Here is a 22,283-nt window from a genome sequence, read left to right as displayed (position 1 = left end):
TACGTCATTATGCAATTTCTTTGTCATTGCACATGCACAGAAATATTCAGTTTCAGTTTTCAATCCGATCAAGTGTATTCATGGAAAAGATTTAAACCACCCCTTACAATCCAACTGAAATTTTAATCGAATTTGGCCAATTCATTCCGATTGATGTGGTTACTTGTAACTTTTTTATTCCGACTGTGCTACTAGTCTGATCACAGACAGATTATTAGGGTCCATGTAAACACAGCTAATGTTCCTGTTTGTGCAAGCAGCCTGACATTCTCATAATATCTGCCGTGTTAATCATAGGCAGTGGCAGATGGAGTCTGGGGTATTATGGCAGATCGCTGATGGGGGATTCCTGGGGATTCAAACACTGAGCATGACCTATGGCCAACTTTATTACCAGAACAAGTGTTTGAGATATCACTAATAACATATAAACCACTAAAGAAACCACTGCTGTTGTAAATTATATTTATACTACCTTATTTTCTGAAATCTGAATTTCTAAAAATAAGGAGCAGAGACGTTAAATCAATATTGCATTGATTGATTTATACTTTCTCTCACACAAGGCACCTGTCATGGAGTTTCACAGGTGGCACTAAATTAATATTAAGAGTTTGGCCATTCCAAAGGCGAGTTTGAATGTGTCAGAACTCTTATCCCCTTTTCCTCGGGGCACCAGCTAAAGTATTTCGTCTTAGCAGTAAAATAACAATCAAAGATGTTTGTTGAATAGATACAAGTATGTAAATTGGAGGTAGTTTGTCATCCTCTTCTGTTTTCTGTATCAGCACAAGGAAGACGCAAGTGTAATATTATAATACATCTTATTAACAAAAAGATATATGAGAGTAATCAATAGAGATGCTCCGACCGATCACATTCTATGACTCAATCGGGAGTCACTAAAATACTCTTAGAATAAATATCTCAACAACCGATCGCAAATTGAAGACATCAGAAGTGCCGCAGTCATGTCATCACAAGTGTGGAGTTATTACGTGGTCTCAAGAAACAATGCATTTTTAAGCCTTGCGATTTGAGAGCGAGTGACTTGATACCGCTCACGCGCAGTAAGCAGTGAAACAGTGAAACAGTGCTCATTCGATATGTGCGCGCGCTGTCTGAGAGACGGGCTCTGACCACACGCAAATAAAGCCTCTGCTCATACAGCGCATGAGTACAGTCAGCACAAATACTCAGCGCTTGCAGAATAATATTGCTGATCATTTATGTATCAGACTATTTATTTTGTTCACAGTTAGAAGTCTTTACAGTGTCCAGTGCATTTCTCACTTTCCAACCCACCACCAGAATACCTTTGGCAATGTTCTGAACATATGAGTCCAAACAAACAGCTACAAATATCTGTCATTGAGAGAACTTATTTATGTGAATAAGTATGAAATGGAGGTATTGTAGTTTACATCAGTTTTAAGGTTCCCAAACATGGTAATGAATGGATTTGGATGGATCATGTTGGCCTCTCTTTGTTTCAGCCACTGTTCTTGCATCCAAAGGGTCCTAAGGAATTTTTATGGCAGTTGGCTTAAACCTTAGGGATTAGTCTCAAGATGGGTGCAGGGCAGAAACTGCCTATGGACCAATGAGAAGTCCTGTCCTTCCAGCGCTTGAGGTGTCTGTCAGTTGTCCTAGCATCCTTATCTGATGGTGTCGGACATTTGTTTGTGCTAGTCCACCAAAATCCAATCAAAATGTAGCAAAGAGAGGGGCCCTTCCATAAAACAGTAGTCAAGAGAGTGAAGCTCAATATCACTCAACACTTCAGCCTATGAAATGCTTATGTCAGGACATCTGTATACAGGTTTGCCACGTTGTCTCTTGGGCAGCTGGCAGACATATCAACAGGCTTGGAGTCCCTGCACTAAAAGGGATATTTTTAGAGCATTCACCCGTCCATCTCCAAACCTGATCCACAAAAGCTGCTCTCACTGCGCTGAAGATAACACTCTCTTATTGATCAGGAATCATACGAGCTTGCTGATTACAATCTTCACCGGTGCAGATCTTCCATCTTGGTGCACAGTGCTTTTCTGGGTTGACAAATAATTGGCACCGTATTTCATCTTCATGACCTTAAAGCAGGAGATAAGGCAGCGTTTGCTGAGGTTTATGCCGGAGCATTTGGTGGAACGTTAATTGCATGAATGCGATCACAGCTGCCGAGCTGCTACCTGACCCTATCGGAGCGGAGCAATTTGAATGGTTAAAGTTATTATGCAAAACAGGCAGAACAGAAGAGGAACGCTCCATTAAATGAAATGTCACAGTGTCTAGAGCTTCCGTTTTGCATTAGAGAAAATAGGGAAAAATTATCATCAACCCATAAAGCCTACTTGATGTTTTTTTGTTCTCTCTGCAATTCTTGTTTGTGTGTTTAAAAGTTTGGGATCACAGTAATATTTTTTTAATGTTTTTGAAATAAGTCTCTAATGCTCAAAAAGTCTGCATTTATTTTGGTCAAAATACAGTAAAACAGTTATATTGTGAAATATTATGACTTAAATAAGTATTAATAAGAAATAAGTATATTTTAAAATGTCATTTGAATTTTCAGCAGCCATTACTCCAGTGTTCACTTCAGTATCACATGATTCTTTAAAAAAAATCATTTTAATATGCTGATATGGTGCACAAGAAACATTTCTTAGTTTTATCACTGTTGAAAGTTCTGCTGCTAGTTTAAAAGAACACCATTTATTTGAAATAAACATTTTTGTAACAGTATAAAAAGTATGTACTGTCACTTTTGATCAATTTCAATGCATCCTTGCTGAATAAAAGTATTATTATTATTATTATTATTATTATTATTATTATTATTATTATTTAATTATTCTTTCGGACACCAAACTTTTGAACGGGAATGCGTGTGTGTGCATGTTGTGCATGTTGTTGCTATTTAGCCCATGCAGCTCTGGGAAATATACAGAGCAATCAAACATGTGATTGACTGACACCTAGTCTTATTATAAAGTATTTAATTTAGTTAATTTAGCTTAGGGCTTTTTCCTTTGGCTAACGTGATCCTGACCGGGAATTCTTGTGTAATTCTTCCATTATTTTACATTTTAAAACGCCGGTTTTACACAGACTGTGTGAGCGAGGCGTTTCAGTGAATGGGACTAATTCTGGGACGTGACTCCACACAGGTCATGCTCCCAGTGTGAATATGATGAGAATCCGGTTTGTTGAAGGGAATGATTAAAAAGTAGTTTCACCAGGAGCATACAGACATTGTACATAACATAATTGTGAAGGCAGGATCTACAGAGAACGGTCAAAGCAATGCCATTACACGTACAAAGAATTAATGAGGACTGAAGAGAGCACGTCAATAGGAACACAAAGCCAAAACCCATACATTTTAGGCTATTTAGAAATCCTGGCCAGGCAATAATGAAAAAGAGGATGTATGGTCACCCTTAATCCAGTGAATTACACAGATTACCAATATCAACACAGAAAAAAAAAATCCACACATTCTGGGTAAGAACTAGCAGTCTGAGAGAATGTGATGCATTTACTAATAAAAGACTTGTGGGAAATCACAGCAGCATGGCTGTAATTTTTTAAAGCGGTGCTGTGTTTGACTGCGCGCTGGCAGTGTACTGAGAGATGGAATGAGCGCGAGACGTGGGATTGGGTTTCTGCACGTGAAAATGTTCTTTGATCATGGTGGAGCGCTTTGGGTCTTTTGAGCATGACAGCTCGGGTGCCAAGAACACACTGCGGCATATACGCTCTGGACTTCAGCAGGCTTTTATCAAGCTGTCTGAGAGAGAGGGAACACTCACGCACCCATACTCATTTCCTGCCACATCCTGCTTTTCAGCACGGGCGGCTTCAAATGTCATGCTGTTATCTTCCCTGGCTTCTCATTCCTGGTGTGTGTGTGTGTGTGTGTGTGTGTGTGTGTATGTGTGTGTGTGTGTGTGTGCGCCTCATTCACATGTCTGTGCTTGTGCCTCTTATAAAGCCATTTATAATGGCTTAAATTGGCATAATTGTCATAATTTCTTCACTCCGATGTCATTTCAACCTGTTTGACTTTCTTTTGTCTGTGGAACACAAAAGAATTGATATTTTGATGATAAAGATATTTTGAAATATCTGTTTGTTTTTTCCATACAAATGGAAGTTAGTGTTCATCAAAACTGTTTGGTTACCACCATTCTTCAAAATATATTTTCCACAGAGGTAAGAACGTCATACATGTTTGAAATAACATGATAAAATGATCATTTTTTATTTAATTTAATTTTAAACTATACTTTTAATTGCAATTCTGAATGATTTACTGGTGAATGGTGGATGTCTGAAATTGTTGGTGGTGCTAAGTATTGAAGTATTCAAAGTATTGAAGTATTCAGATTATGTGGCTTGTTTACTGCTGTTACTTTTCTAAGCAATTGGACTTGAGATTAATATTGCCTGTCAGAAATTGTTGCCTGAGATTGTTGTCTCCAAAAAATGGACATTGTTGTCTTTAAAAGGTCATTATTTGGGTCTTAAGCATTATCATTGTGCCTGTATCTGTAGGACAAACAGAGCTGTTATTTTCTCACAGTTCCTGTCTTCGATTCGGGAGACTGAACATGGTGTCCTGCCCTTGAGGTGGGCACAGCCACTGGAGTGTAAGGAAAACCACCCTCACTCATGCGCTCTAGTGGGCACACACACTTCCCTTTAATCCTATACTGTATTACACACCACGTCTGAGCCAAGGACATCCTACCTGCGAGCCAAATGCCTGTCCCTTCATTTTAATTTATGTGTATTATTGTGTCCTCTCTGAAAGTGCGTCCGGTGACTAATGGGTTTCAGCGGGCTTGTATTTCAGCCCAGCATGGCCATTTGAATACCGAGCTGCTGAGAAAGTCGACTGGACCCACGAGGAGGAAGCGTGTCCATGGCCTTGCTTACTAAAGCTTTATGAGCTCTTTAAATGAATAGTTACGTGCCTACCCTCTTGCCACCGCTATGACTTTTTGTGGAACACAAAAAGAGAAGCTATGCTGAATGGACAGATGACATTAAAGACAGCTCCCAAATTGTCATTAAAATTGTGTGTTGAGACATCAAGCAGTCCATTTGATATCCAATGGGGTTTTTTGTATTTGTTTTTTCCCTTTATATTTTGGTTACTATGAATAATCATAAAATCAATAATCAAATATTGTATGATAAAAACAAACTGTAATATGTGTAATGAGTTGTGTGCCATATTTCATGTCTTCTGTCATGCTGAATTTGTGTGAGGAAAAGGTTGAAACCTACTGAATCTCATTTACGTTCATGTGTATTCAAATATACAAAGATATATTGTGTAAGAGATGATATTAGTGATAGCAAATTTCATTGGTTGTCACGTTTAAATATACACAAGCGCAAATTACATATGATGGCAAGATTTTCAGCTTTTTCTCACTCGAAACTATCTGTACTATAACTGTCTCTAACTGGTAACTGTCATACTATATTTTTGTGTGAGAAGGACCAGGCAGAAACTTAAACACCCAGGTATACTTAATTTTCTGTAGTCAAAAACAAAACAGGCTTTATTAATAATCCAAACATTCTGAATCAACACGCAGGAGAATAACGCAAACCACAAAATGCATAAATGAGAATTTACCAAGAACAACTGAAAAACAGGGCTAGATAAACACAAAAAAAGCTGATTCATTCATTAATGAAATACGATGTTGAAATTTCTTTTACTTTGAGCACCACTTTGCAAGGCTCAACAGACTGGCAATGCATCACCGGTAATGCTGAAGCTGATGCTTCACTTCATAGAGACTAATAGCATTGATTAAATGCATTGACCAGCGTTGACGCCATTCATGGGAAATACACTTAAATGGCAAAGATCGCCTTCCTCTTCGGACATGGCAAACTTTTTTTTTTTTTTTTATATGACTTGACCTGAAGAAGGACAGACGCAGATAATCGCACATGCTCAGTCGATCTCTCTCACACTCACTGTTTGTTTAGGCTTGTTTAGTGCAAATCTACAGAGCCTCTTTACAAATCACGATAGTACACAGTCTCAAGTAAAAAAGAGCCAGTTGGTGGAAAAAAAATACATTCTTCACTCTTGTTATCATTATTAACTTAACATTCATTAACTTTAACTTAACAACACTTTAACTTAACATTAACTTTCATTAACTTAACAACATTGAATTTTACATTCAATACAAAAAAAAAAAAAGTAAAAACGAGAACATTGTGGTTGTGGCGGTTGCTTGTGTTGGTTGGCTTATGGTATGTTAAGGTGCTTTGTGCAAGATTTGATGTCAGTGATTCTATGGGTTGTTGCATGACTTATCAACACTTTTCCTCACATGAAACCACAGTACTGGGTGACTTCAGAAGACTTGAAATATTGCTCATGGGTAATATGAGGTATAAGGGTTTTTATTGTCATTTTTGGAGCTAAAGAGCATCTGATCACATTCACTTCAATTGGCAAAAAGAAGCCAGGACTTTCAGCCAAAGATCTACGTCTGTGTTCCACAGAAAGTCATACGGTTTGGAACGACATGACAGAATTTGAATTTTTTGGTGAACTATCCCTTTAATTCTTAGTAGCCTATGTGTGAGTGTGTTTGTGTGCGCGCACCAGTGGCCTGCTCATCGGGGTGAGTCATTCTGTGGGGCGGCTCTGCCACCTGTGATGGCAGACAGATTAGTTACATTGTACATAGCAACGCCCTTTTCATGGTTTACACTCGCCTCCATGCCACCCCCACCCTCTCTGTTCCTCTCTCACTCTCTCTCTTTCTCTCTCTGATTCTTTCATTTCACTCTCTACAGTGCCACACTGATTTTCTCACCACACAAACAGCCACTGAAAAACTCGTCTGCGCAACAGCAAACCAAAATCCATGACGAGGGGGAAAATACAATAGCAGCCTGTGCGTGCTTGTTCTTTCAGTACGTGGCTCTCAAGAGCTTCCTGATCGCTGCAGTGGCGGAGTGTGTTTGTGTGTGTTAACCGCTTGTGTAACCGGGCTCTGGAGGAAGCAGGCTGCCTGACCCAGTTCCAGACTCAGGCAGGCCGAGAATCATCGCTCACTGAACGGATCGGACTTGTTCTCTGGCACCGCTGACGACAGACTCGCTAACAGTCTGATGCTCAGATACAGAGAGACGAGCAGACGAGGGAGCGTGTGAGCGAACGAACGGTCCGTTTCACTTTTTAGTCCTCCTCGCCCTGTTTCTTTGAGCTCTGCGGCAGCGGAGGCTTTTCTCTCATTCTGTGTTTCCTGTCAGCCACATAAAATGTCTGACATGTGGTTAGCGTCTGAGCAGGGAAGGTCTCTCTTCAAAGCACGCCTCTTCTTTTAAAGACCACGAGACGCCTTTGAGAGAAACTTGTGCTTGTTTGTTTTGTTTTTCTTCCTCTTTTTCTCTCACTCATCTGAGTCCCACTCGAGTTCATTTAACTTGAGCGGCGCATGTCCACTGACCGGGCTCCACTTTTGGCTTGGGCTCATCCTCAAGACCAGCGAAGAGGTAAACAATCTCTTGTTTTCCATAGATAAGCCTTTTTACGACTTTGAGACTGTATAGCCTGAAGACATTGAGGTAAATGTTTCATGTTGAGCCGGTTACATTAGGGCGTGTTGGATCATTCATGTCTTCGTCTAACAGGATGTTTATCAACCATCTGCTTGTGTGCAGTCAATTGTGTTATTGTGTCTACAGCTACAGGGCGCTAACTTAACTGGTCGAAAGCACAAGCGCCTTTCGGAGCCTTGCAAAAGCTACAAGCCTTTTCTCTTGAGCACAAAAATCAGTCAAGGACAGACCCAAGTATGTCAGAGTTTACTGGCAGAACTGAGAATTAAAGTTGCAGGGGATTTTTCCTGGTTGTATGCTTATTAAAGCAGTAGTGCGAAAGACACGTGAGCGGCCCAGACAGACGTGGGTGTCGGATAGAACTGCAGCTGTGTGGAAAGCCCCCGCTTATTTAAGCCTGGGATGGATGGTGTGCCTGTTTTTGGCTGGTTGTTGGACAGGGGTCGTCTAGTGTCAGTTAGGGTGATAGCAGGCGGAGGTGTCTTGTGTTTTGACAGGCCTGTTCGTTCATTCCAGCAAAGCTGATCATATCTTCCTGTTCTCTCTCTCTGGGGCAAAGTCTGGAGGGGCATTTAATCTGCTTGATCCACTGAGAAGTGTACTGCCTGAAACGGTGTATGTATGTGTGTGTTTGAGGGAGGAAGGGCAGGGTTGCACTATGACCCATTTAGCAAACAGCTCCTTCAATGCAGCACTGTGCATAGTGCGGCTGTTTCTAATTATGGCTCTCGCATCCGAGAGAGAGAGAGAGAGAGAGAGAGAGAGAGAGAGAGGACTAGAGACAGTCTTGTTCCAGAACAGTCATTTTAGAAGGATAGTTCACCCAAAAATGAAAACGGTCATTGTTTACTCAACATCATTTTGTTCCAAACCTGTATGACTTTATTTCTTCTGTGGAACACAAAAGGTAATGTTTTGAGGAATACCCTGAGTGCTCTTTTCCATGCAAGGAAAGTGGAGGGAGACCACAAGTAGGTCAAAGTGCACCATGAAAGTGGGACATACAACTTAAATATCAGTCTGTTCCTACGTAAAGGTAATGGTTTCAGAAGACTTGGAAAACAGTGATCAGAGAGTTTTGTTGCAGAACAGTCATTTTCAAACCAAAAGTCCTGTGGGTTTGTAACAATATGAGGGTGAGTAAATGATGGCACAGTTTTCTTTTTTGAATAAACTATTTCTTTAATTCCTGTCTATTCTTTGTTTTGATCAGGTCTGTCGCCCAAATTGGTTGAAATGATAAAAGTGTGTTTGCGCTATTATTGGATGTCATGAGGGAATGTTGGTTGGGTTTCAATTATTGTGTGTTTGTGTGTCTGTGTGAGGTTGGATTTGTCAGGCAGAAGTGGGAAAGTACCGTTCCTCCTGTTGGGATGTGTTTTTCTCTGCAGTGCGTGGTGGTTTCTCACGAGTCTGTCTTTTCTTAGGATGTCAGAGGGAATGTGCAGCTTTCTCTGGAGCAGAACACACACATACTGCCAGCTTTGTGCTTCTCCTTAGAAACACATTAGGCAGGAAGTGACCATTGAACTGAAGTCGGTCGTTAGAGCTGACTTGGCCGGGTGTCCCAACCTTCTGCTCAGTTTCACTGTTTTAAGGGGATGAAGTTCTGCGGTGAGGTTGTAAATCTTGTGTACTGCAATATTACTTGGAATAGTACGGCTCGCTCTCTGTCTCTGGGTGCGTTCGCAATGTCATAGTGCTAAACTCCTACTAGCAGTCTACAAATACATATGGAATACCAAAATGTGCAGTAAAAAACTGCATGGACCTTCTATTTCCACTGTGACAAATTAACCACAATTTAACTTTGACTAATGTATCTCTTGACTAACGTTCTTCATGAAATTATGACTTAAAGTGCATTTAGTAGTTTCACGAGAGAATCCTCACGCTCATTGGCTGCTGCCTCTGTAGATACGCCAGTAGTGTAGTGTTGTTGTTGAGTGAAAATTAGACAATGAAACACATTTATGAAACTGGAGGAATCAGTCTCTGTAAGGCCAAAGATGCAGCCACAGAAAGACAGACAAAGAACAAAAAAGAAAAAGAAGTGTAAACATTGAAGTGCATACACAAGATGTTTTGACAGAGAAAATCCTGCATAATTGCTTCTGTTTTGTTGGACAGGTATGGAAATTACTGAATAGAACTGACTGAAGTATTGGTCAGACAGTCATGTTGACATGCATCGATAGATGGCAGTCCATTTTTACACAAAATTGGTTTCTTGTAAAATAAACATGCTACATAGTGAGGTCATGTGACACATTTAGTAGGCAGTATACATTAGATACTGCATAGTAAGCTGCACACTTGTAGTGTATTTTGAACATAGTCTCTCAGAGACATGAGAACCGAATTAGTAACGGTTGTGATTGAGACATCCTGGGGGGAAACTAGCCCCCTGCAAACACTGGATACATTGGATATGGCATCTCTCTCCACAACAGATCTGTCGTCTGCTGGAGTTCAAAAACTCTGCCAGCGAGCTATATGATGCAACAAATCTAGATCAGTGTCAGTGTGTTCATCACACACTTGCTGTGTAGGCAGCTTAGTCATTGATAATGGGAGCAATCTACTTTTCTCAGTCGATGAGGGGTTTCTGACACCTCAGGACATGCCTGACTATTAACCTCACTGAAGGGCTTGTTTCTTCTAAACCACTATCAGTATGATGTCATTTCTCTGAGTTGCCCAAATGTTACCTTCAAGCCATGGTAGGTATTTCATGCAGGCTCAAGCTTGCTCATATGCAAATTGGGAACGTGATGCCATTTGTGGTCTTAACGTTATGAGAAGGGTGTGTGTGGTGATTTAAGCAGTCTGCGGAATAACTGCTGTCTGCTGCAACTGTTTTTGCAGATCGTCAGATATTTGGCCAAAACAGTGGGCTACAATTACACGTTCCTGCAGAACCACATTGATAAATGGCAGTGCATTTGGTTACACTTCATTTTAAGGAGACATTGTTACATTATAATTACATGAATAATAATGAGCTACCTGTACATGTACTTACTGTAGAGTTAGGGTTAGTTGCTTGTAATTATGCATAATTGTAGGGCCATCAGAATTCCTTTGATTAAATTCGAGGAATCGAAGGGGAGGCGGGGTTCTTGCTTTTGATACATCATTTGAGCCCATTATTATTGCCTCATTGTTATAATTTATGTATTTTAAGTCATTTTAAAGGCTATTGTTCACTTAGGTCTATTTTTATTAACACAAAAAATCTGATTACTTGATTAATCGTCAAAATAATAGTTACTGACAGCACTACATAACTTACTGTTAATACTATAAGTACATGTAACGTGTAACTGTTACCTTAAAATAGTGTTAACATTCTTTTTTACGCAAAATTGGTTTTTAGTTACAAATTCAAAATAGACATGTTGCCACTTAGTAAAGTAAACATACTAAACTACATAGTGAGGTCTTCTAACTACATAGTGAGTGCATTTTGAACTTAGTAACAGTTGTTACTCATTCATGGTGCTATTTGTGGTCGTAACATTACATGAAGAGTGCAGGTGGTGATTTAAGCAGTCTGCAGAATACACTAAAAATGTATCTAGGATTTACTTTGAAACTATTTTCCTTCACAAATGGTTAGTGAATTTCACAAATAATTACAAAGTAACGGCAAGTACCACATTGAATTAAACATGAAATTTTGATGTAGAAAAGCTGAATTGGTATTTTCTTGCAAAAAGTACTCTAATAATCTTGCTTTAAAAAAACTATTTTACACTGTAACTGCTGTCTGCTGCAATTGTTTTGGCAGATTGTGTGAAATTTGCAGCCCACCATTTTGGCGATTTGCACATGATTTGAGGGCTTGCGTCAGAGAAAAAGAGACAACAGAGAGATTTATTTATGTGTTCAGAGAAAGACAGAGTCCGTCACTGTTAATGACTACTTCGCTGTGAGATCCCACACGTGCATGTATAAGCGCAGTCTGCGTTCCTTCATGACCTTCATCAGATCGTCCTGGAGCGTCCCAGCCTCCCGCACACTATTCTATGCATGAACCCCCCTCACAGCTCCATGCACATTCCTGTGCACTCAGCCTTATCAAATATTCATAGCCGAATTACGGCCCGCCGCGCAGCGGCCAGACGAGGACCGTATTTCGGAGATGCTTTGTCTGCCACGGCCAGGCTGTGCTTTCTCTGAAAGAGCCCCTCCTTTCATTGGCCTCTTTTTGTTCTTGCAGAGGGAAGGGGAGACATGCATTGTGTGTGTTTCCATGTGTGCGGCTGTGTGTGTGTATCATGGATCCACTCAGGTGTATTCTGTATTCTGGAGATGCGCGGCAATTATTGCACTGTCTGTTTGCCAGCTTTGATTGTGATGAGAGGTAACTCCCTAATGACAAGTGGCAGATGTGACCCAGTTGCAATCGCTCAAGGAAGTGCTTTTGTGTTTCTGCGTTTGTCTGTGTTTGTGTGTGGAGGTGTCGCAGGGGTGATATCTGGTTTCTGATGAAATCCTCTGGCTGTAAAGTGCAAATTGCAGCAATTGTGGTAATGTTGAATGTTTCATTTGGCTTTCAGCAATAAGACTGATTGATTCCAGAGGCCGTCCAGATTTTAAATCACATACTTGTTTTCAGAAATCATTGAGTAAAACTTAGGCTGCACCTGCAGACCTGCTCAGAGGACTCTGTATTTTCCTTACTGTTGGATGTTTTTACATTTCTTCTCACAGCTGTATCAAGTGTGCATTTTCCTGAGGTCTACATTGTGTGTTTTTATTAGAACAACAAAGCCTGGTTTTCCTTTAAGAGATGTAGATCTGCTGTTGCTATATTTATCTGTCCTAGAAACGGCTCGTGTTCCTGTAGCCTTGATTCAACTCCCTATACGCCGAAGAGGAGGTAGACAACAGCAGTGAAGCTCTACTACAAGTCTGATAAATTCACGCTTCATTTCTAGTCATTAAAATTCAGAATAAGCTTGAGATACTCAACTATGAGTAAAGCTAGGTATTGGCAACTACTACTCAATATAACACAGACTAGGTATGTTTTGCATGCACAAATTTTCTTCAGTCTGAATGTCTGAGTTCAATCCAGTTTCAGATTCTGAAAATTTTGCTTACGTACCCTAAACGTTGCAGTCCAATTTGCATATTCGTTTACATGTGTATCACATCTATCCTGAACACATTTTCAAGGATAATTCAATTGGATCGAAATTTAATTTGGATCAGTTTCAGTCAGATTGATTGAGATGTTCACATGAAGGCTATCAGTTCGATTTATCCATCAGTCTGATTATGAACAGATTATTAGGTTACATGTAAACGTAGCTTGTTTCAAGCATATACTGTATCATGATTCAACTGTAGGTTTGGTTTATATCTCTTAGGAGGTTTGCATCTCATATGTGGGTTGCCAAAGGTTTTCGAGTTTTAATGAAACTGTAGGAAATTACATGATTCTGCACACAAAGAAATGAAAAATATGCAAAAAAGAATTACAATTATATAAGTTTGTGATGGTATCGACACAGCCTTAGCATTGACTACTTATAAAATGGTTACTTCAATGCAAAAATATTTTTCATTTTATTGAGGAAATTCATTGTGCCATACTTCAGCTAAAAGATACAATCCCTTGCACAATTTCCCATTATAGTTACTATATAATGCATTTTTGGATCCCTTAAAAGTAGTATTAACCATTAACTATGTGCAGCAATTCTTTCAGTTGGGTTTTAACAGTAGGTCAGTTCTCCATATAGAAGTCAAATTCAGTAGCAGTTCACTTGACTGCTTGTGAGGCTGATGAAAGGTTTATTTTGGTAGTGTAAATCTACAGCTAGTCTTTCCCCCGCTGCTGCTGCAGGATCAGGTTCAGTGAGAGACATGCAAGCCAATACAGACTGTCTGAGCTCAAATCTGAAACAATCACAATTATTCAGCTAGACTGCCCGATCACAGAGATAGGTGGTCAGACGCTTAGTGTTTACTGGTCTAAAAACTCTTCCTGTTGGTCAGTGTGGTTGAGTTTCACTTCTGCGTGTTGTTTTGGAGGCGGCCAGACATGGGCATGTCTATCTGACCTCTGTTGATAGAAATAGAAATGGTCGGTTGCGAAGCCAAAAGTTCAGCATGGATTAAGATCACATGCACACTCTTGGATAAGATGCAGTGTGTGCAGTTTTTTTTTTTAATTATTCAGGGGTTACATTATTTATTTAAAGATGGCTCCTTTAAACTCTAAAATTAAAAAAAAGCAGCTACACTGGAAACAAATTGGTGAGAATGCAGTCTAAATGTCACAAATGCTTTTTTTTTCTTTCTTACATGAATACAATCTTAACTTGTTAATGACCTCCAGTTATGCTTGTAGGAATTATAGGAATGTCGTAAACGAGAAACTAAAATGACATCTAAATCCATAAGCTCCTGGTACTTAGTGTTTAGAGTTGCACAGCACAGTTGTAGATGTGTTCCCTTCCCAGCAGACATGAAGAATAGCTTGTGATGCTGATCATGTGCAGCTAGTCTCATGACTGTCATGTCTGTGTGTAGTATGAAGACTTCGACCAGATGGCATGCCATTTTCACACACACACACACACACACACACACACACACACACACACACACACACACACACACACACACGCACACGCACACACGCACACACGCTCAACTGCAGTTTACTGTGAGGCCGGGCTTGTAATGAATCCAATTACTGTCCACTCACTCCAGCTCTTGTGTAGTCATACTAGTGCCAATTTAGCCTTCTGATTCAATTAGAGTCTCAGGAAAGACCTCTGATCTAAGGTGAAGCTGCAGATGTTTACTGCGTCGTGAGAACATTCTCTCAGAGTCCAAGCATGCAAAGTTTAGTTCACACAAATGCATCTGTTCCTTTAGTGGTATTGCATACTTTTGTTATTTTATTCAGGTTTCCTGTGGGTCTTTAAAATGTGTTATTATAATTTCAATGGATATTGAATATGGGGCCAGAAAAATAGGAATTGCGATACAGGCACATGTGATTATTAAACTTCAAAAGACAACGATTTAATTTAATGAATGTGGGTGGTACACTCTTGTCTCTTTAAAGTAAAAATGCAGTGCTGTTGCACGTTCTACAGGCTCTTGGTTTCAGAGCAGTTCGCAACCAAAGAATACTGCAAAAGTCATGCCGAGCGATTGCTAATGGTCTACTGTTGATGAATTATGGCAAGGTTTACTTAATGGTGTTTATATTGTAATATGTTGCAGATGGTTGTAAGAATGCATATTTTATCTCCCTCGCCTTTTTGAATGATCAGCTACAAGTAGTAAAGCAAAAACATTTCAAAATAAAAGTCCCAATATAGTTTGGGCTTGTTCAAAATTAAAAGTCCTTCATCATGCATAAAATCTTTTCTGGATTCTCTTGTGGCTTCTTTCACCTAGTGAGGAAAGACTAACAAATCTATTTAACACATTCAGAATATTGGCTCTAGTGTAGTCTGTTTATTGCCTTTATTTAAAGTCATTATTATCATATCAGCAAAATCTAATATTGACTGACCTCTAATTTGTATGTTTTGATATATTATTTAGTACATATTCCAATTATGAATACTGTATATATGGAATAAAACATGTCATGAGTATTTTAAGCTTGCAGTTAGCCTGTTTTGCAGTTGAATGTGAGCCCCAGCTAGAATCTAAGAAACATGATTTATTTTGAGTTTGTATGGAGTTGTTCGGTTTGGATTCTGTATACGGTATTATGGATGTGGTATGGATACCATTTTATTGGTAAAACTTTACAATGAGGTTTCATTTGTTAACATTAAGTTATCTACATTAGTTAACACAAACTAACAATGTCTACGGCATTTATTCATTTTTGTCAATGTTAATTTCAACATTTACTAATACATGTTTAAAATGAAAGTTTGTATTTAACATTAGTTAATGCACTGTGAAGTAACATTAAACTAACTAATGCAATGACCGTTAACAAAAGGGACCTTATTGTTAAATGTTAACATTTTGTTTGTGCAGGTCTTAAAAAAGATTTGGTTTAAAAAGAGCAGCTTGTTTATTGGTTCATTGGCAGGAAGAACAGCCAGAAGGAAAACAAATGGGTATTTCTCACTTGAAATGGTTCATTTTTAACCTTAGGTTTACATAATGATTCGTTTTATTGTATCATACTGTTTATGCTTTACTTGGGTTAGCAATTAATTCTAGGTACTCAGGTTTCAAGAACGCACACTGTACTTTTGTTGTTGTAATACCATTGTTTGAATCAAAAAATAGAAACCCGTAGGTGTGCTTTCTTTCACGGTTCCCTATTTTTAGCGGTTTCCTCGGATGCTGAAACTAAAACAAAGCACATGAAAGTTTCTCTGACTCTACAAAGCATGTGAATATTTATTGAGGTATGCACTGAGGTTAGTGTATGATTGGTTGCATGTTGGTAAACAGTTCCTTTTCACATTCCAGCAAATTCACAGCAGTGACTCCAGAGTAAACATGGTGCTGATGATCCCCATTCAAAATGATGTGAAATGTTGTTTAACTTGGGGTATAAAAGACCGTTCACCCAGCATTAAACACAGTGTGATTATGTGCTGTTTAGGTTGGTTGAATGTGAAAAGGCATGCATCAAATTTATTTTTGTTCTGTTTGAGCTGTCAAGCATGACGCTCTTTCTTTTTTTAGCTTCTGAAGCCCAGAGCATTGACTAACCTTTTTTTTTGTCATTACAGACGTTCAAGCCTCTGGTGGGGAAGACCGTGTTTGGGTCCATCACAGCCATCGAGTTCTTCTCTGACAGACACCTGGACTTCCTGACGGATGAAGGAGCCTTTCAGCCCTATCAGGTGAGAGTCTTTGCGCTGCGTCCGAAATCGAATACTTCCCTAGCTACTATATAGCATGCGAAAACAGTACGCCAAAAGAGTAGGATGTCCGAATACATAGTATTCGAAAAAAAGTTGCCGAAACGGTCACAAAGTAAGTTAAAATTCAAATGTAGTGCTACTCAAACAGCACGCGACTTCGGATGCACTGTTGGTCTCATTTGCTTTGCATTCTCTATTAGCCTACATGTTACTTTAGTCTGTGTTTACACTGAGCTAAATGCTGACCCCTCTCACATCTCTGCCCATGTAGGGATCTGTAATAGCCTTGTCAGTTTATCAATCTTGTCTTCCAAGATGAATATTCTGGTTTATTTTGGTTAAACTACCTTCTGGTTGTTTGTCCTTCACTTGTTTTCCTCGAAATCTTTTGCTAGTGTTCACCCGCCATCAGAATACGTTCCCTCCAGCTTCCACTAATGGATGCTGCTGAGTGGATGGGTACACAAGCTGGTCAGCTATAGTTTGCCTCCATGGGCGCTTCATGCTCAGAGCACTAATAAGGACAACAAACAGCCTCTTCTATTGTTCTGTGCTCAGCCACTCTCATAAACAGCTTAATTATTCTAGCTTAGATAAAACACACAGTGGCAGAGAGACGGGCTCTGAAAACAAACACACATGACAGATGGGTGGAGATGCTCTCCACTGCTGGATTCATATTCACGACATGTTTTATCCCCAGTGTTGCGGGCTCACCTCCATCCTGCATGACGGATAATGAAAGGCCATCTGCCAGCAAATTATCGTCGCTCTCATATCATCGCCCTGATCCCAAACCTAAGCGTATTGTGTGTGGGGGAAATTGCTGTGATATTTTTGAGGGGAATAATGAAAGGGGTCCTTGTTTTGTGACTACTGCAGTGGTGTAGTTTACTGTGTGTGCTTTCAGTGTTCACATTTCCGTAGGTGATTTTGACTAATCTATGGGGATGCTTGTGGTTAATCTCTGCAGGAAGTAGAAAAAAGAAAATAAATGCCTTTACAGTAAATGTTGCAGATATATCAATAATATGATGGGAAATGAAGATATAAGCTGTGTTCCAAAACTTGACAACATTTGTAGGTATCATATCTGTGTATGTGATTAAAAGGTTGTTTTAGTAAGCAGTAATCTTTTAAGGTACCTAGATTCCACTAAAATCTCAGCACTACGCAAGCCTCCAGTTAGTATTTCCCAAAGCAAACTGCAGTACCTGCAGTGTCTCAACTCTTTTTGTCATGTGTCTAATAACTGTTGATCACAGCAAATTATATTATTTCTAGGGCTCTCAAAATGAACTGGTCAATTAACGATTTAATTTTTATCAGTTTAACTTGTTAAAAATATTTTACGCAATTAACACAGCATTAGTTTTGTTTTCTGTCATCCTCTGGCTGCGCTAGTAATCTTTAAGCACTGTTTACAAGGTTACATGTGTCAAAAACAAAATGCATTTTGGCAGGGCAAGTAAAAATCTGAACCAGTAGAAAAAAACCTTAGCGTTGAGCCCTGATATATTAAAAGCACAGCTAAATGTGACATTTATTACAATGGGTTTATAGAGATTAGAAGGAGAGCAGCAGTATACAAACTGAACAGCAGCTACTGTTAGTGCCGATTGGTCGGGAGTTATTTAATAAAAAAAAAGTATAAATATAACACCTGGAGACTGAGACACCGCCGCCGCATGTTCATTTGCTTTTACAAGCAGGTATTGTTCGTTACCACGGCAACCGCTTGCATGTGCACATTGAACGTGAGGTAACAAGGTCTCAACAAGATCTTGTCATGTGCCGGTAACTATACATTATTTAAAGCTATTTTCTAGTCGTTAAGATATAGGAACTGCTTCATTCATAATGCTTCCCCCGCTTGGAAGCCTGTGCGCTCTCTAAACTGTCAGGGGCCTTCTTTTTTCAAAAAACATCACGTTATTAACAAACATTAAAAAATAAAATCAATTTTTGAAATTTGTGAAACGATTTGAACCTGTAGAAGGTAGAATCACATTTCATATGTGAATAAATTCCCCCCCCCACACCTAATATATATATATATTATATTATATTAAAACATAACTTCTGAGTAAACATAAAAGAATTGCAGAGTTCACACCACAACTATAATATCGATGCCCAATATTGTAGGAACCACTTTCAGAATGATTTTTCCAGCTGATGAATGATAAAAACATTGATAGCCAATCAGAATCCATCCAACTTCAAAGAGCTTGAGCATTTAAAGTGGCAGAGACAGAACGGCAGCACGCGTTTAGAATAAACAATGACGTCTACTGGTGTGGATGCTAATATAGTTATCTTTATAGTTATCGTTCTTGGCGTGAACAGGTCTTATGCCTTTAGTTATGTGACATTGCTAATGTAAAGTTGCGGTCCATTTACCATTGCTTGGTGAAATCTCACAGGCAAATTCCAACCATTCCTTTAGGAATCCGTGCAATCTGGAGTTTTGCGTAAGGGCGAAAAATTTCCCCACGCAGATTTCACTCATGTTGAGGTTGGACAACTGAATTTGCCTTGTTTATCAACCAAAATCTGCTTGGTGTAAAGTGACTTCTGAGTGAGCAGTGCTTCAATCGTCTCTGCTTAATTAACAATGGACACTGAACCTGTTTTTTTACACACAAAACTGCATTGCTAATGTGACCGCACCTTTAAGACTGTTAAGCTCGGTTTTCATTTGTCATGTTCGATTCTTAATGCAAAAGGAAGTACTTTTCAACATTTCCACAAGGCAAAGTCACTTATGAGATTTAGTTAGGTTGCTACTTTAGAGCTAATTTAAACATTTGACAATGAGACAACTCACTACAGAGTATGAGTGTTTCACTCTCAGGTGAAAATGAGATTATGGTGCTACAGTCACACTCTCACATTTAACAATTTGCACATCACAAGCGTGTCAGGAGGAAGCAGGTATTTCTTCTTCTCTACAGTTCCTCTTACAGCTGAGAAATGTCCTCAAAAAAGAGTATACCTCAGTCCCAGATCTGCTGCTGTGACTCTCACGGGACTCTCACACATTTCAACACACCATCTTGTTCTGGAATCAAAAACACGCCTCCTTTTTAAAAACTCAAAGTCTGACCTCCGAAGTGCTTGGGAACTGCGTTGTTTGCTTGCTGGAGTGTGATGAGCTGGCTTGCTCACATCCTGTCCTGGCCTCTTTTCTCCTTCATGGATTTTTTTCCACAGTGCAGCCTGATCCAGGGATGGATAGAGGAGAGGCTGGAGCCCAGGAATCTGTTTGGCATAATTGCAACAATTGAGGCTCTGTGTGTGAGGCCAGCCGGCGAGAGAGAGAAAGAGAAAACAGGAGTGCTGTTATGGTGTGCATTACTGGAAGAGACGACTACACGCTTGTGACTTACACTCATTATTCTCTGTGGGCTACATTACTGAATGGGGATTGGGTCTGGGCATGCATTTGCATTCGTTTATCCTTGAGTGGGATGGGAGAGGAGCAATTTGAACTCTGACCTCAGTGTGGCCGCATAGAGGACTTGAGAACTCTATGTAACAATGAAACGCTCTTGTTTACTGTCATGGCAGTTAAGGTACATTCACACTGACAGCCATTAAATCGCTGGAGGTCGGAAAGTCGCTGTGCTGTTGGTCTCTAGTAGCTGTATTCAACCATATCAGTACTGTCTGCACCACCGTTTTAGGGCCTCGATGAATTCTCTAGACTTTTATCCACATTTTTCAGGGCTGATTTTAGGGCAAATTCTGCAGAAATTGATTTAAAATATAATAATAATAAAACATTATTAGTTTAAGTATTTAGTTGTTGACTAATGGCTGATGCAGATATCTTGGCAGATGACCAATATAATTTAAAGATAACACATGCACAATTTCTGAAATGAAATTTATATTTATTTTACATAATATTTACTCAAATAATCTGAAATAAATTATTTGAAAATAAATCCTATTTGAAAAAATGATTTGAACTCGATAAAAAAAAAATCTGTAAAATAAAATGATTTATACTTTAGATAGAAACGTCTTGTTTCTGTAATACAATTGTAGTATTTTCACAAAGAAGTTGTTAAAAAACAAACAAATAAAAAGTAAACACTTAAACTAACAGTTTGAAATCAAGGATTCAATCTAATCCTATAAAACTATAAACATTAAATATATATATTTTTTTAGATTGGCAAGACCTGCTGCTGGGACTATGTTCTATGCTTGATGGTCAGTTCCTTATTTCACATCAAATCACCAACTCTCATCGAAAACAAATGACTTCTATTCGCTCACTGTGAATACCCTTTAGTGTTACGCCCTCTGTGTTGAGTGGTGGGATTGTTTTTGCACCCTGCATATGAAAGCGTGCATATATGAGTCAGTGCACAAACACAATATTCCACCATCCCATAATGCTATAACAATTGTGTGAAATTGTATTCATGGATACCATGCATCACACTAGCGTACTCTCTTTTGATGAAGAAACATATATCACACTCAGATACAGGCGGCTCAGCCACCCTCCCCCATACGCTTACACACTTTCGCACATTCAGACAACTACCGTTTCAGCATGCGTATTTATACACAAGACTGCAGTACTCCCTGAATGATTTAATCCACAACGTATAGAATTACTCACTGTAACTGTGCTAAATAAATTACCTCAGCAACACATCGCTTGAAATGACACAGACCCATATAAAAGACACAAACAGCGCACACACGCTTGTATTGCCCCAGCAACAAGCTTTTTTTCACACACGTCACGTATGTAGTATTGCCATAGCAACAGGAGCGCACACATCGTCTGCTCCTCAACAAAAGCTTTTACGTGCCACTGGGTTTCTGCTCTCGCTTTTTGCGTTTTCCCAACGCCGCAGCGGTTAATTGAGCTGATATTTACGCCTCTGTTATAAGACGTCACCATTAATACTATAATGGCGTTATTATGGTATCTTTCTTCATGTCATTCCAGCTCTCCGCACAATGATTCATCCTCTGAATGCGTCATCTCTGTGAAAAGCATTTGTAGAGCACTGGAAGGAACATCCTGTCTCCGTGCACTCGTTCGCTGTTTACACCTCTGACTGATGCAAGCATTGTGTCAGCTCCCCACGCTGCCCACTGCCATGGCAACACTCCGCTTGCATGTTCCTCTCCCATCTCCCATCCGAAAAACTTACTTTTTAAACATTAGTCCATCCTCTAATGCACTGAAATGCTCTATAAAAGTGCGTTTGTGATTTGAAGCAGCATCCTTTGTGTTAGGCTGGCTAATTAGGTGTATTTGTGGTTACCTTGACCATTTCAAACATCATAGACAGAAGCAGAAATTACCTGTTAATGCACTCTGTCCTGTCCTAAAACGTTTCCTTGGAAGCAAAACTCTACAAATGTAACAGCATGATTCAATTTTTTATTAGACTACATTTGTGAACAGGCTTTTTTTTTACACGTGGGGCATAAATTTGGCCTGTTTCACCTTGACACGTGCTCGTGTCGTGAACCTTCAGAGGACAGGATGACATTAACGCAGGAGCTATGCTCTTCAGAGAGGGACAGATCAGGAACATGTCTGCCCTTTGTGTGCACAAAGACAGTGGAAAAAGAGTGACGGAGAGAGTGAAGGAAGCAGAGGAATGCTAATAGGAGCACTCAGTCATGTGGAGCGGGATGGTAATGGGACCTCATTCATTCTTAATGAACACATTGTTAATTTCACTGACGTACAGTAACAGCCTGAGCTGCACCCTCTACGATGACTAGATATTGATTTGAATTTGGCACATTAGA

General features: G+C 39.5%; 1 protein-coding gene across 4 annotated transcripts in view; it reads left to right on the top strand.

The window, feature by feature from the left end:
• The window catches only part of jmjd1cb (jumonji domain containing 1Cb), a 128,748-nt gene that overhangs the window by 74,949 nt on the left and 31,516 nt on the right, over positions 1-22,283 (top strand). For 3 of the 4 annotated variants that reach the window (XM_079850934.1, XM_079850933.1, XM_079850932.1), the window contains exon 3: positions 16,353-16,466. In XM_079850934.1, the coding sequence (XP_079707060.1) occupies positions 16,353-16,466 (114 nt within the window). Of the gene's footprint in view, positions 1-6,847; positions 7,546-16,352; positions 16,467-22,283 lie in introns of those variants that run through there. The other variant, XM_079850935.1, reaches the window with a different exon arrangement.

The sequence above is a fragment of the Squalius cephalus genome, assembly GCF_949319135.1.
Source record: "Squalius cephalus genome assembly, chromosome: 19".
NCBI classification, from domain to species: Eukaryota; Metazoa; Chordata; class Actinopteri; order Cypriniformes; family Leuciscidae; genus Squalius; species Squalius cephalus.
This window is presented reverse-complemented; position numbering and strand designations above follow the sequence as displayed.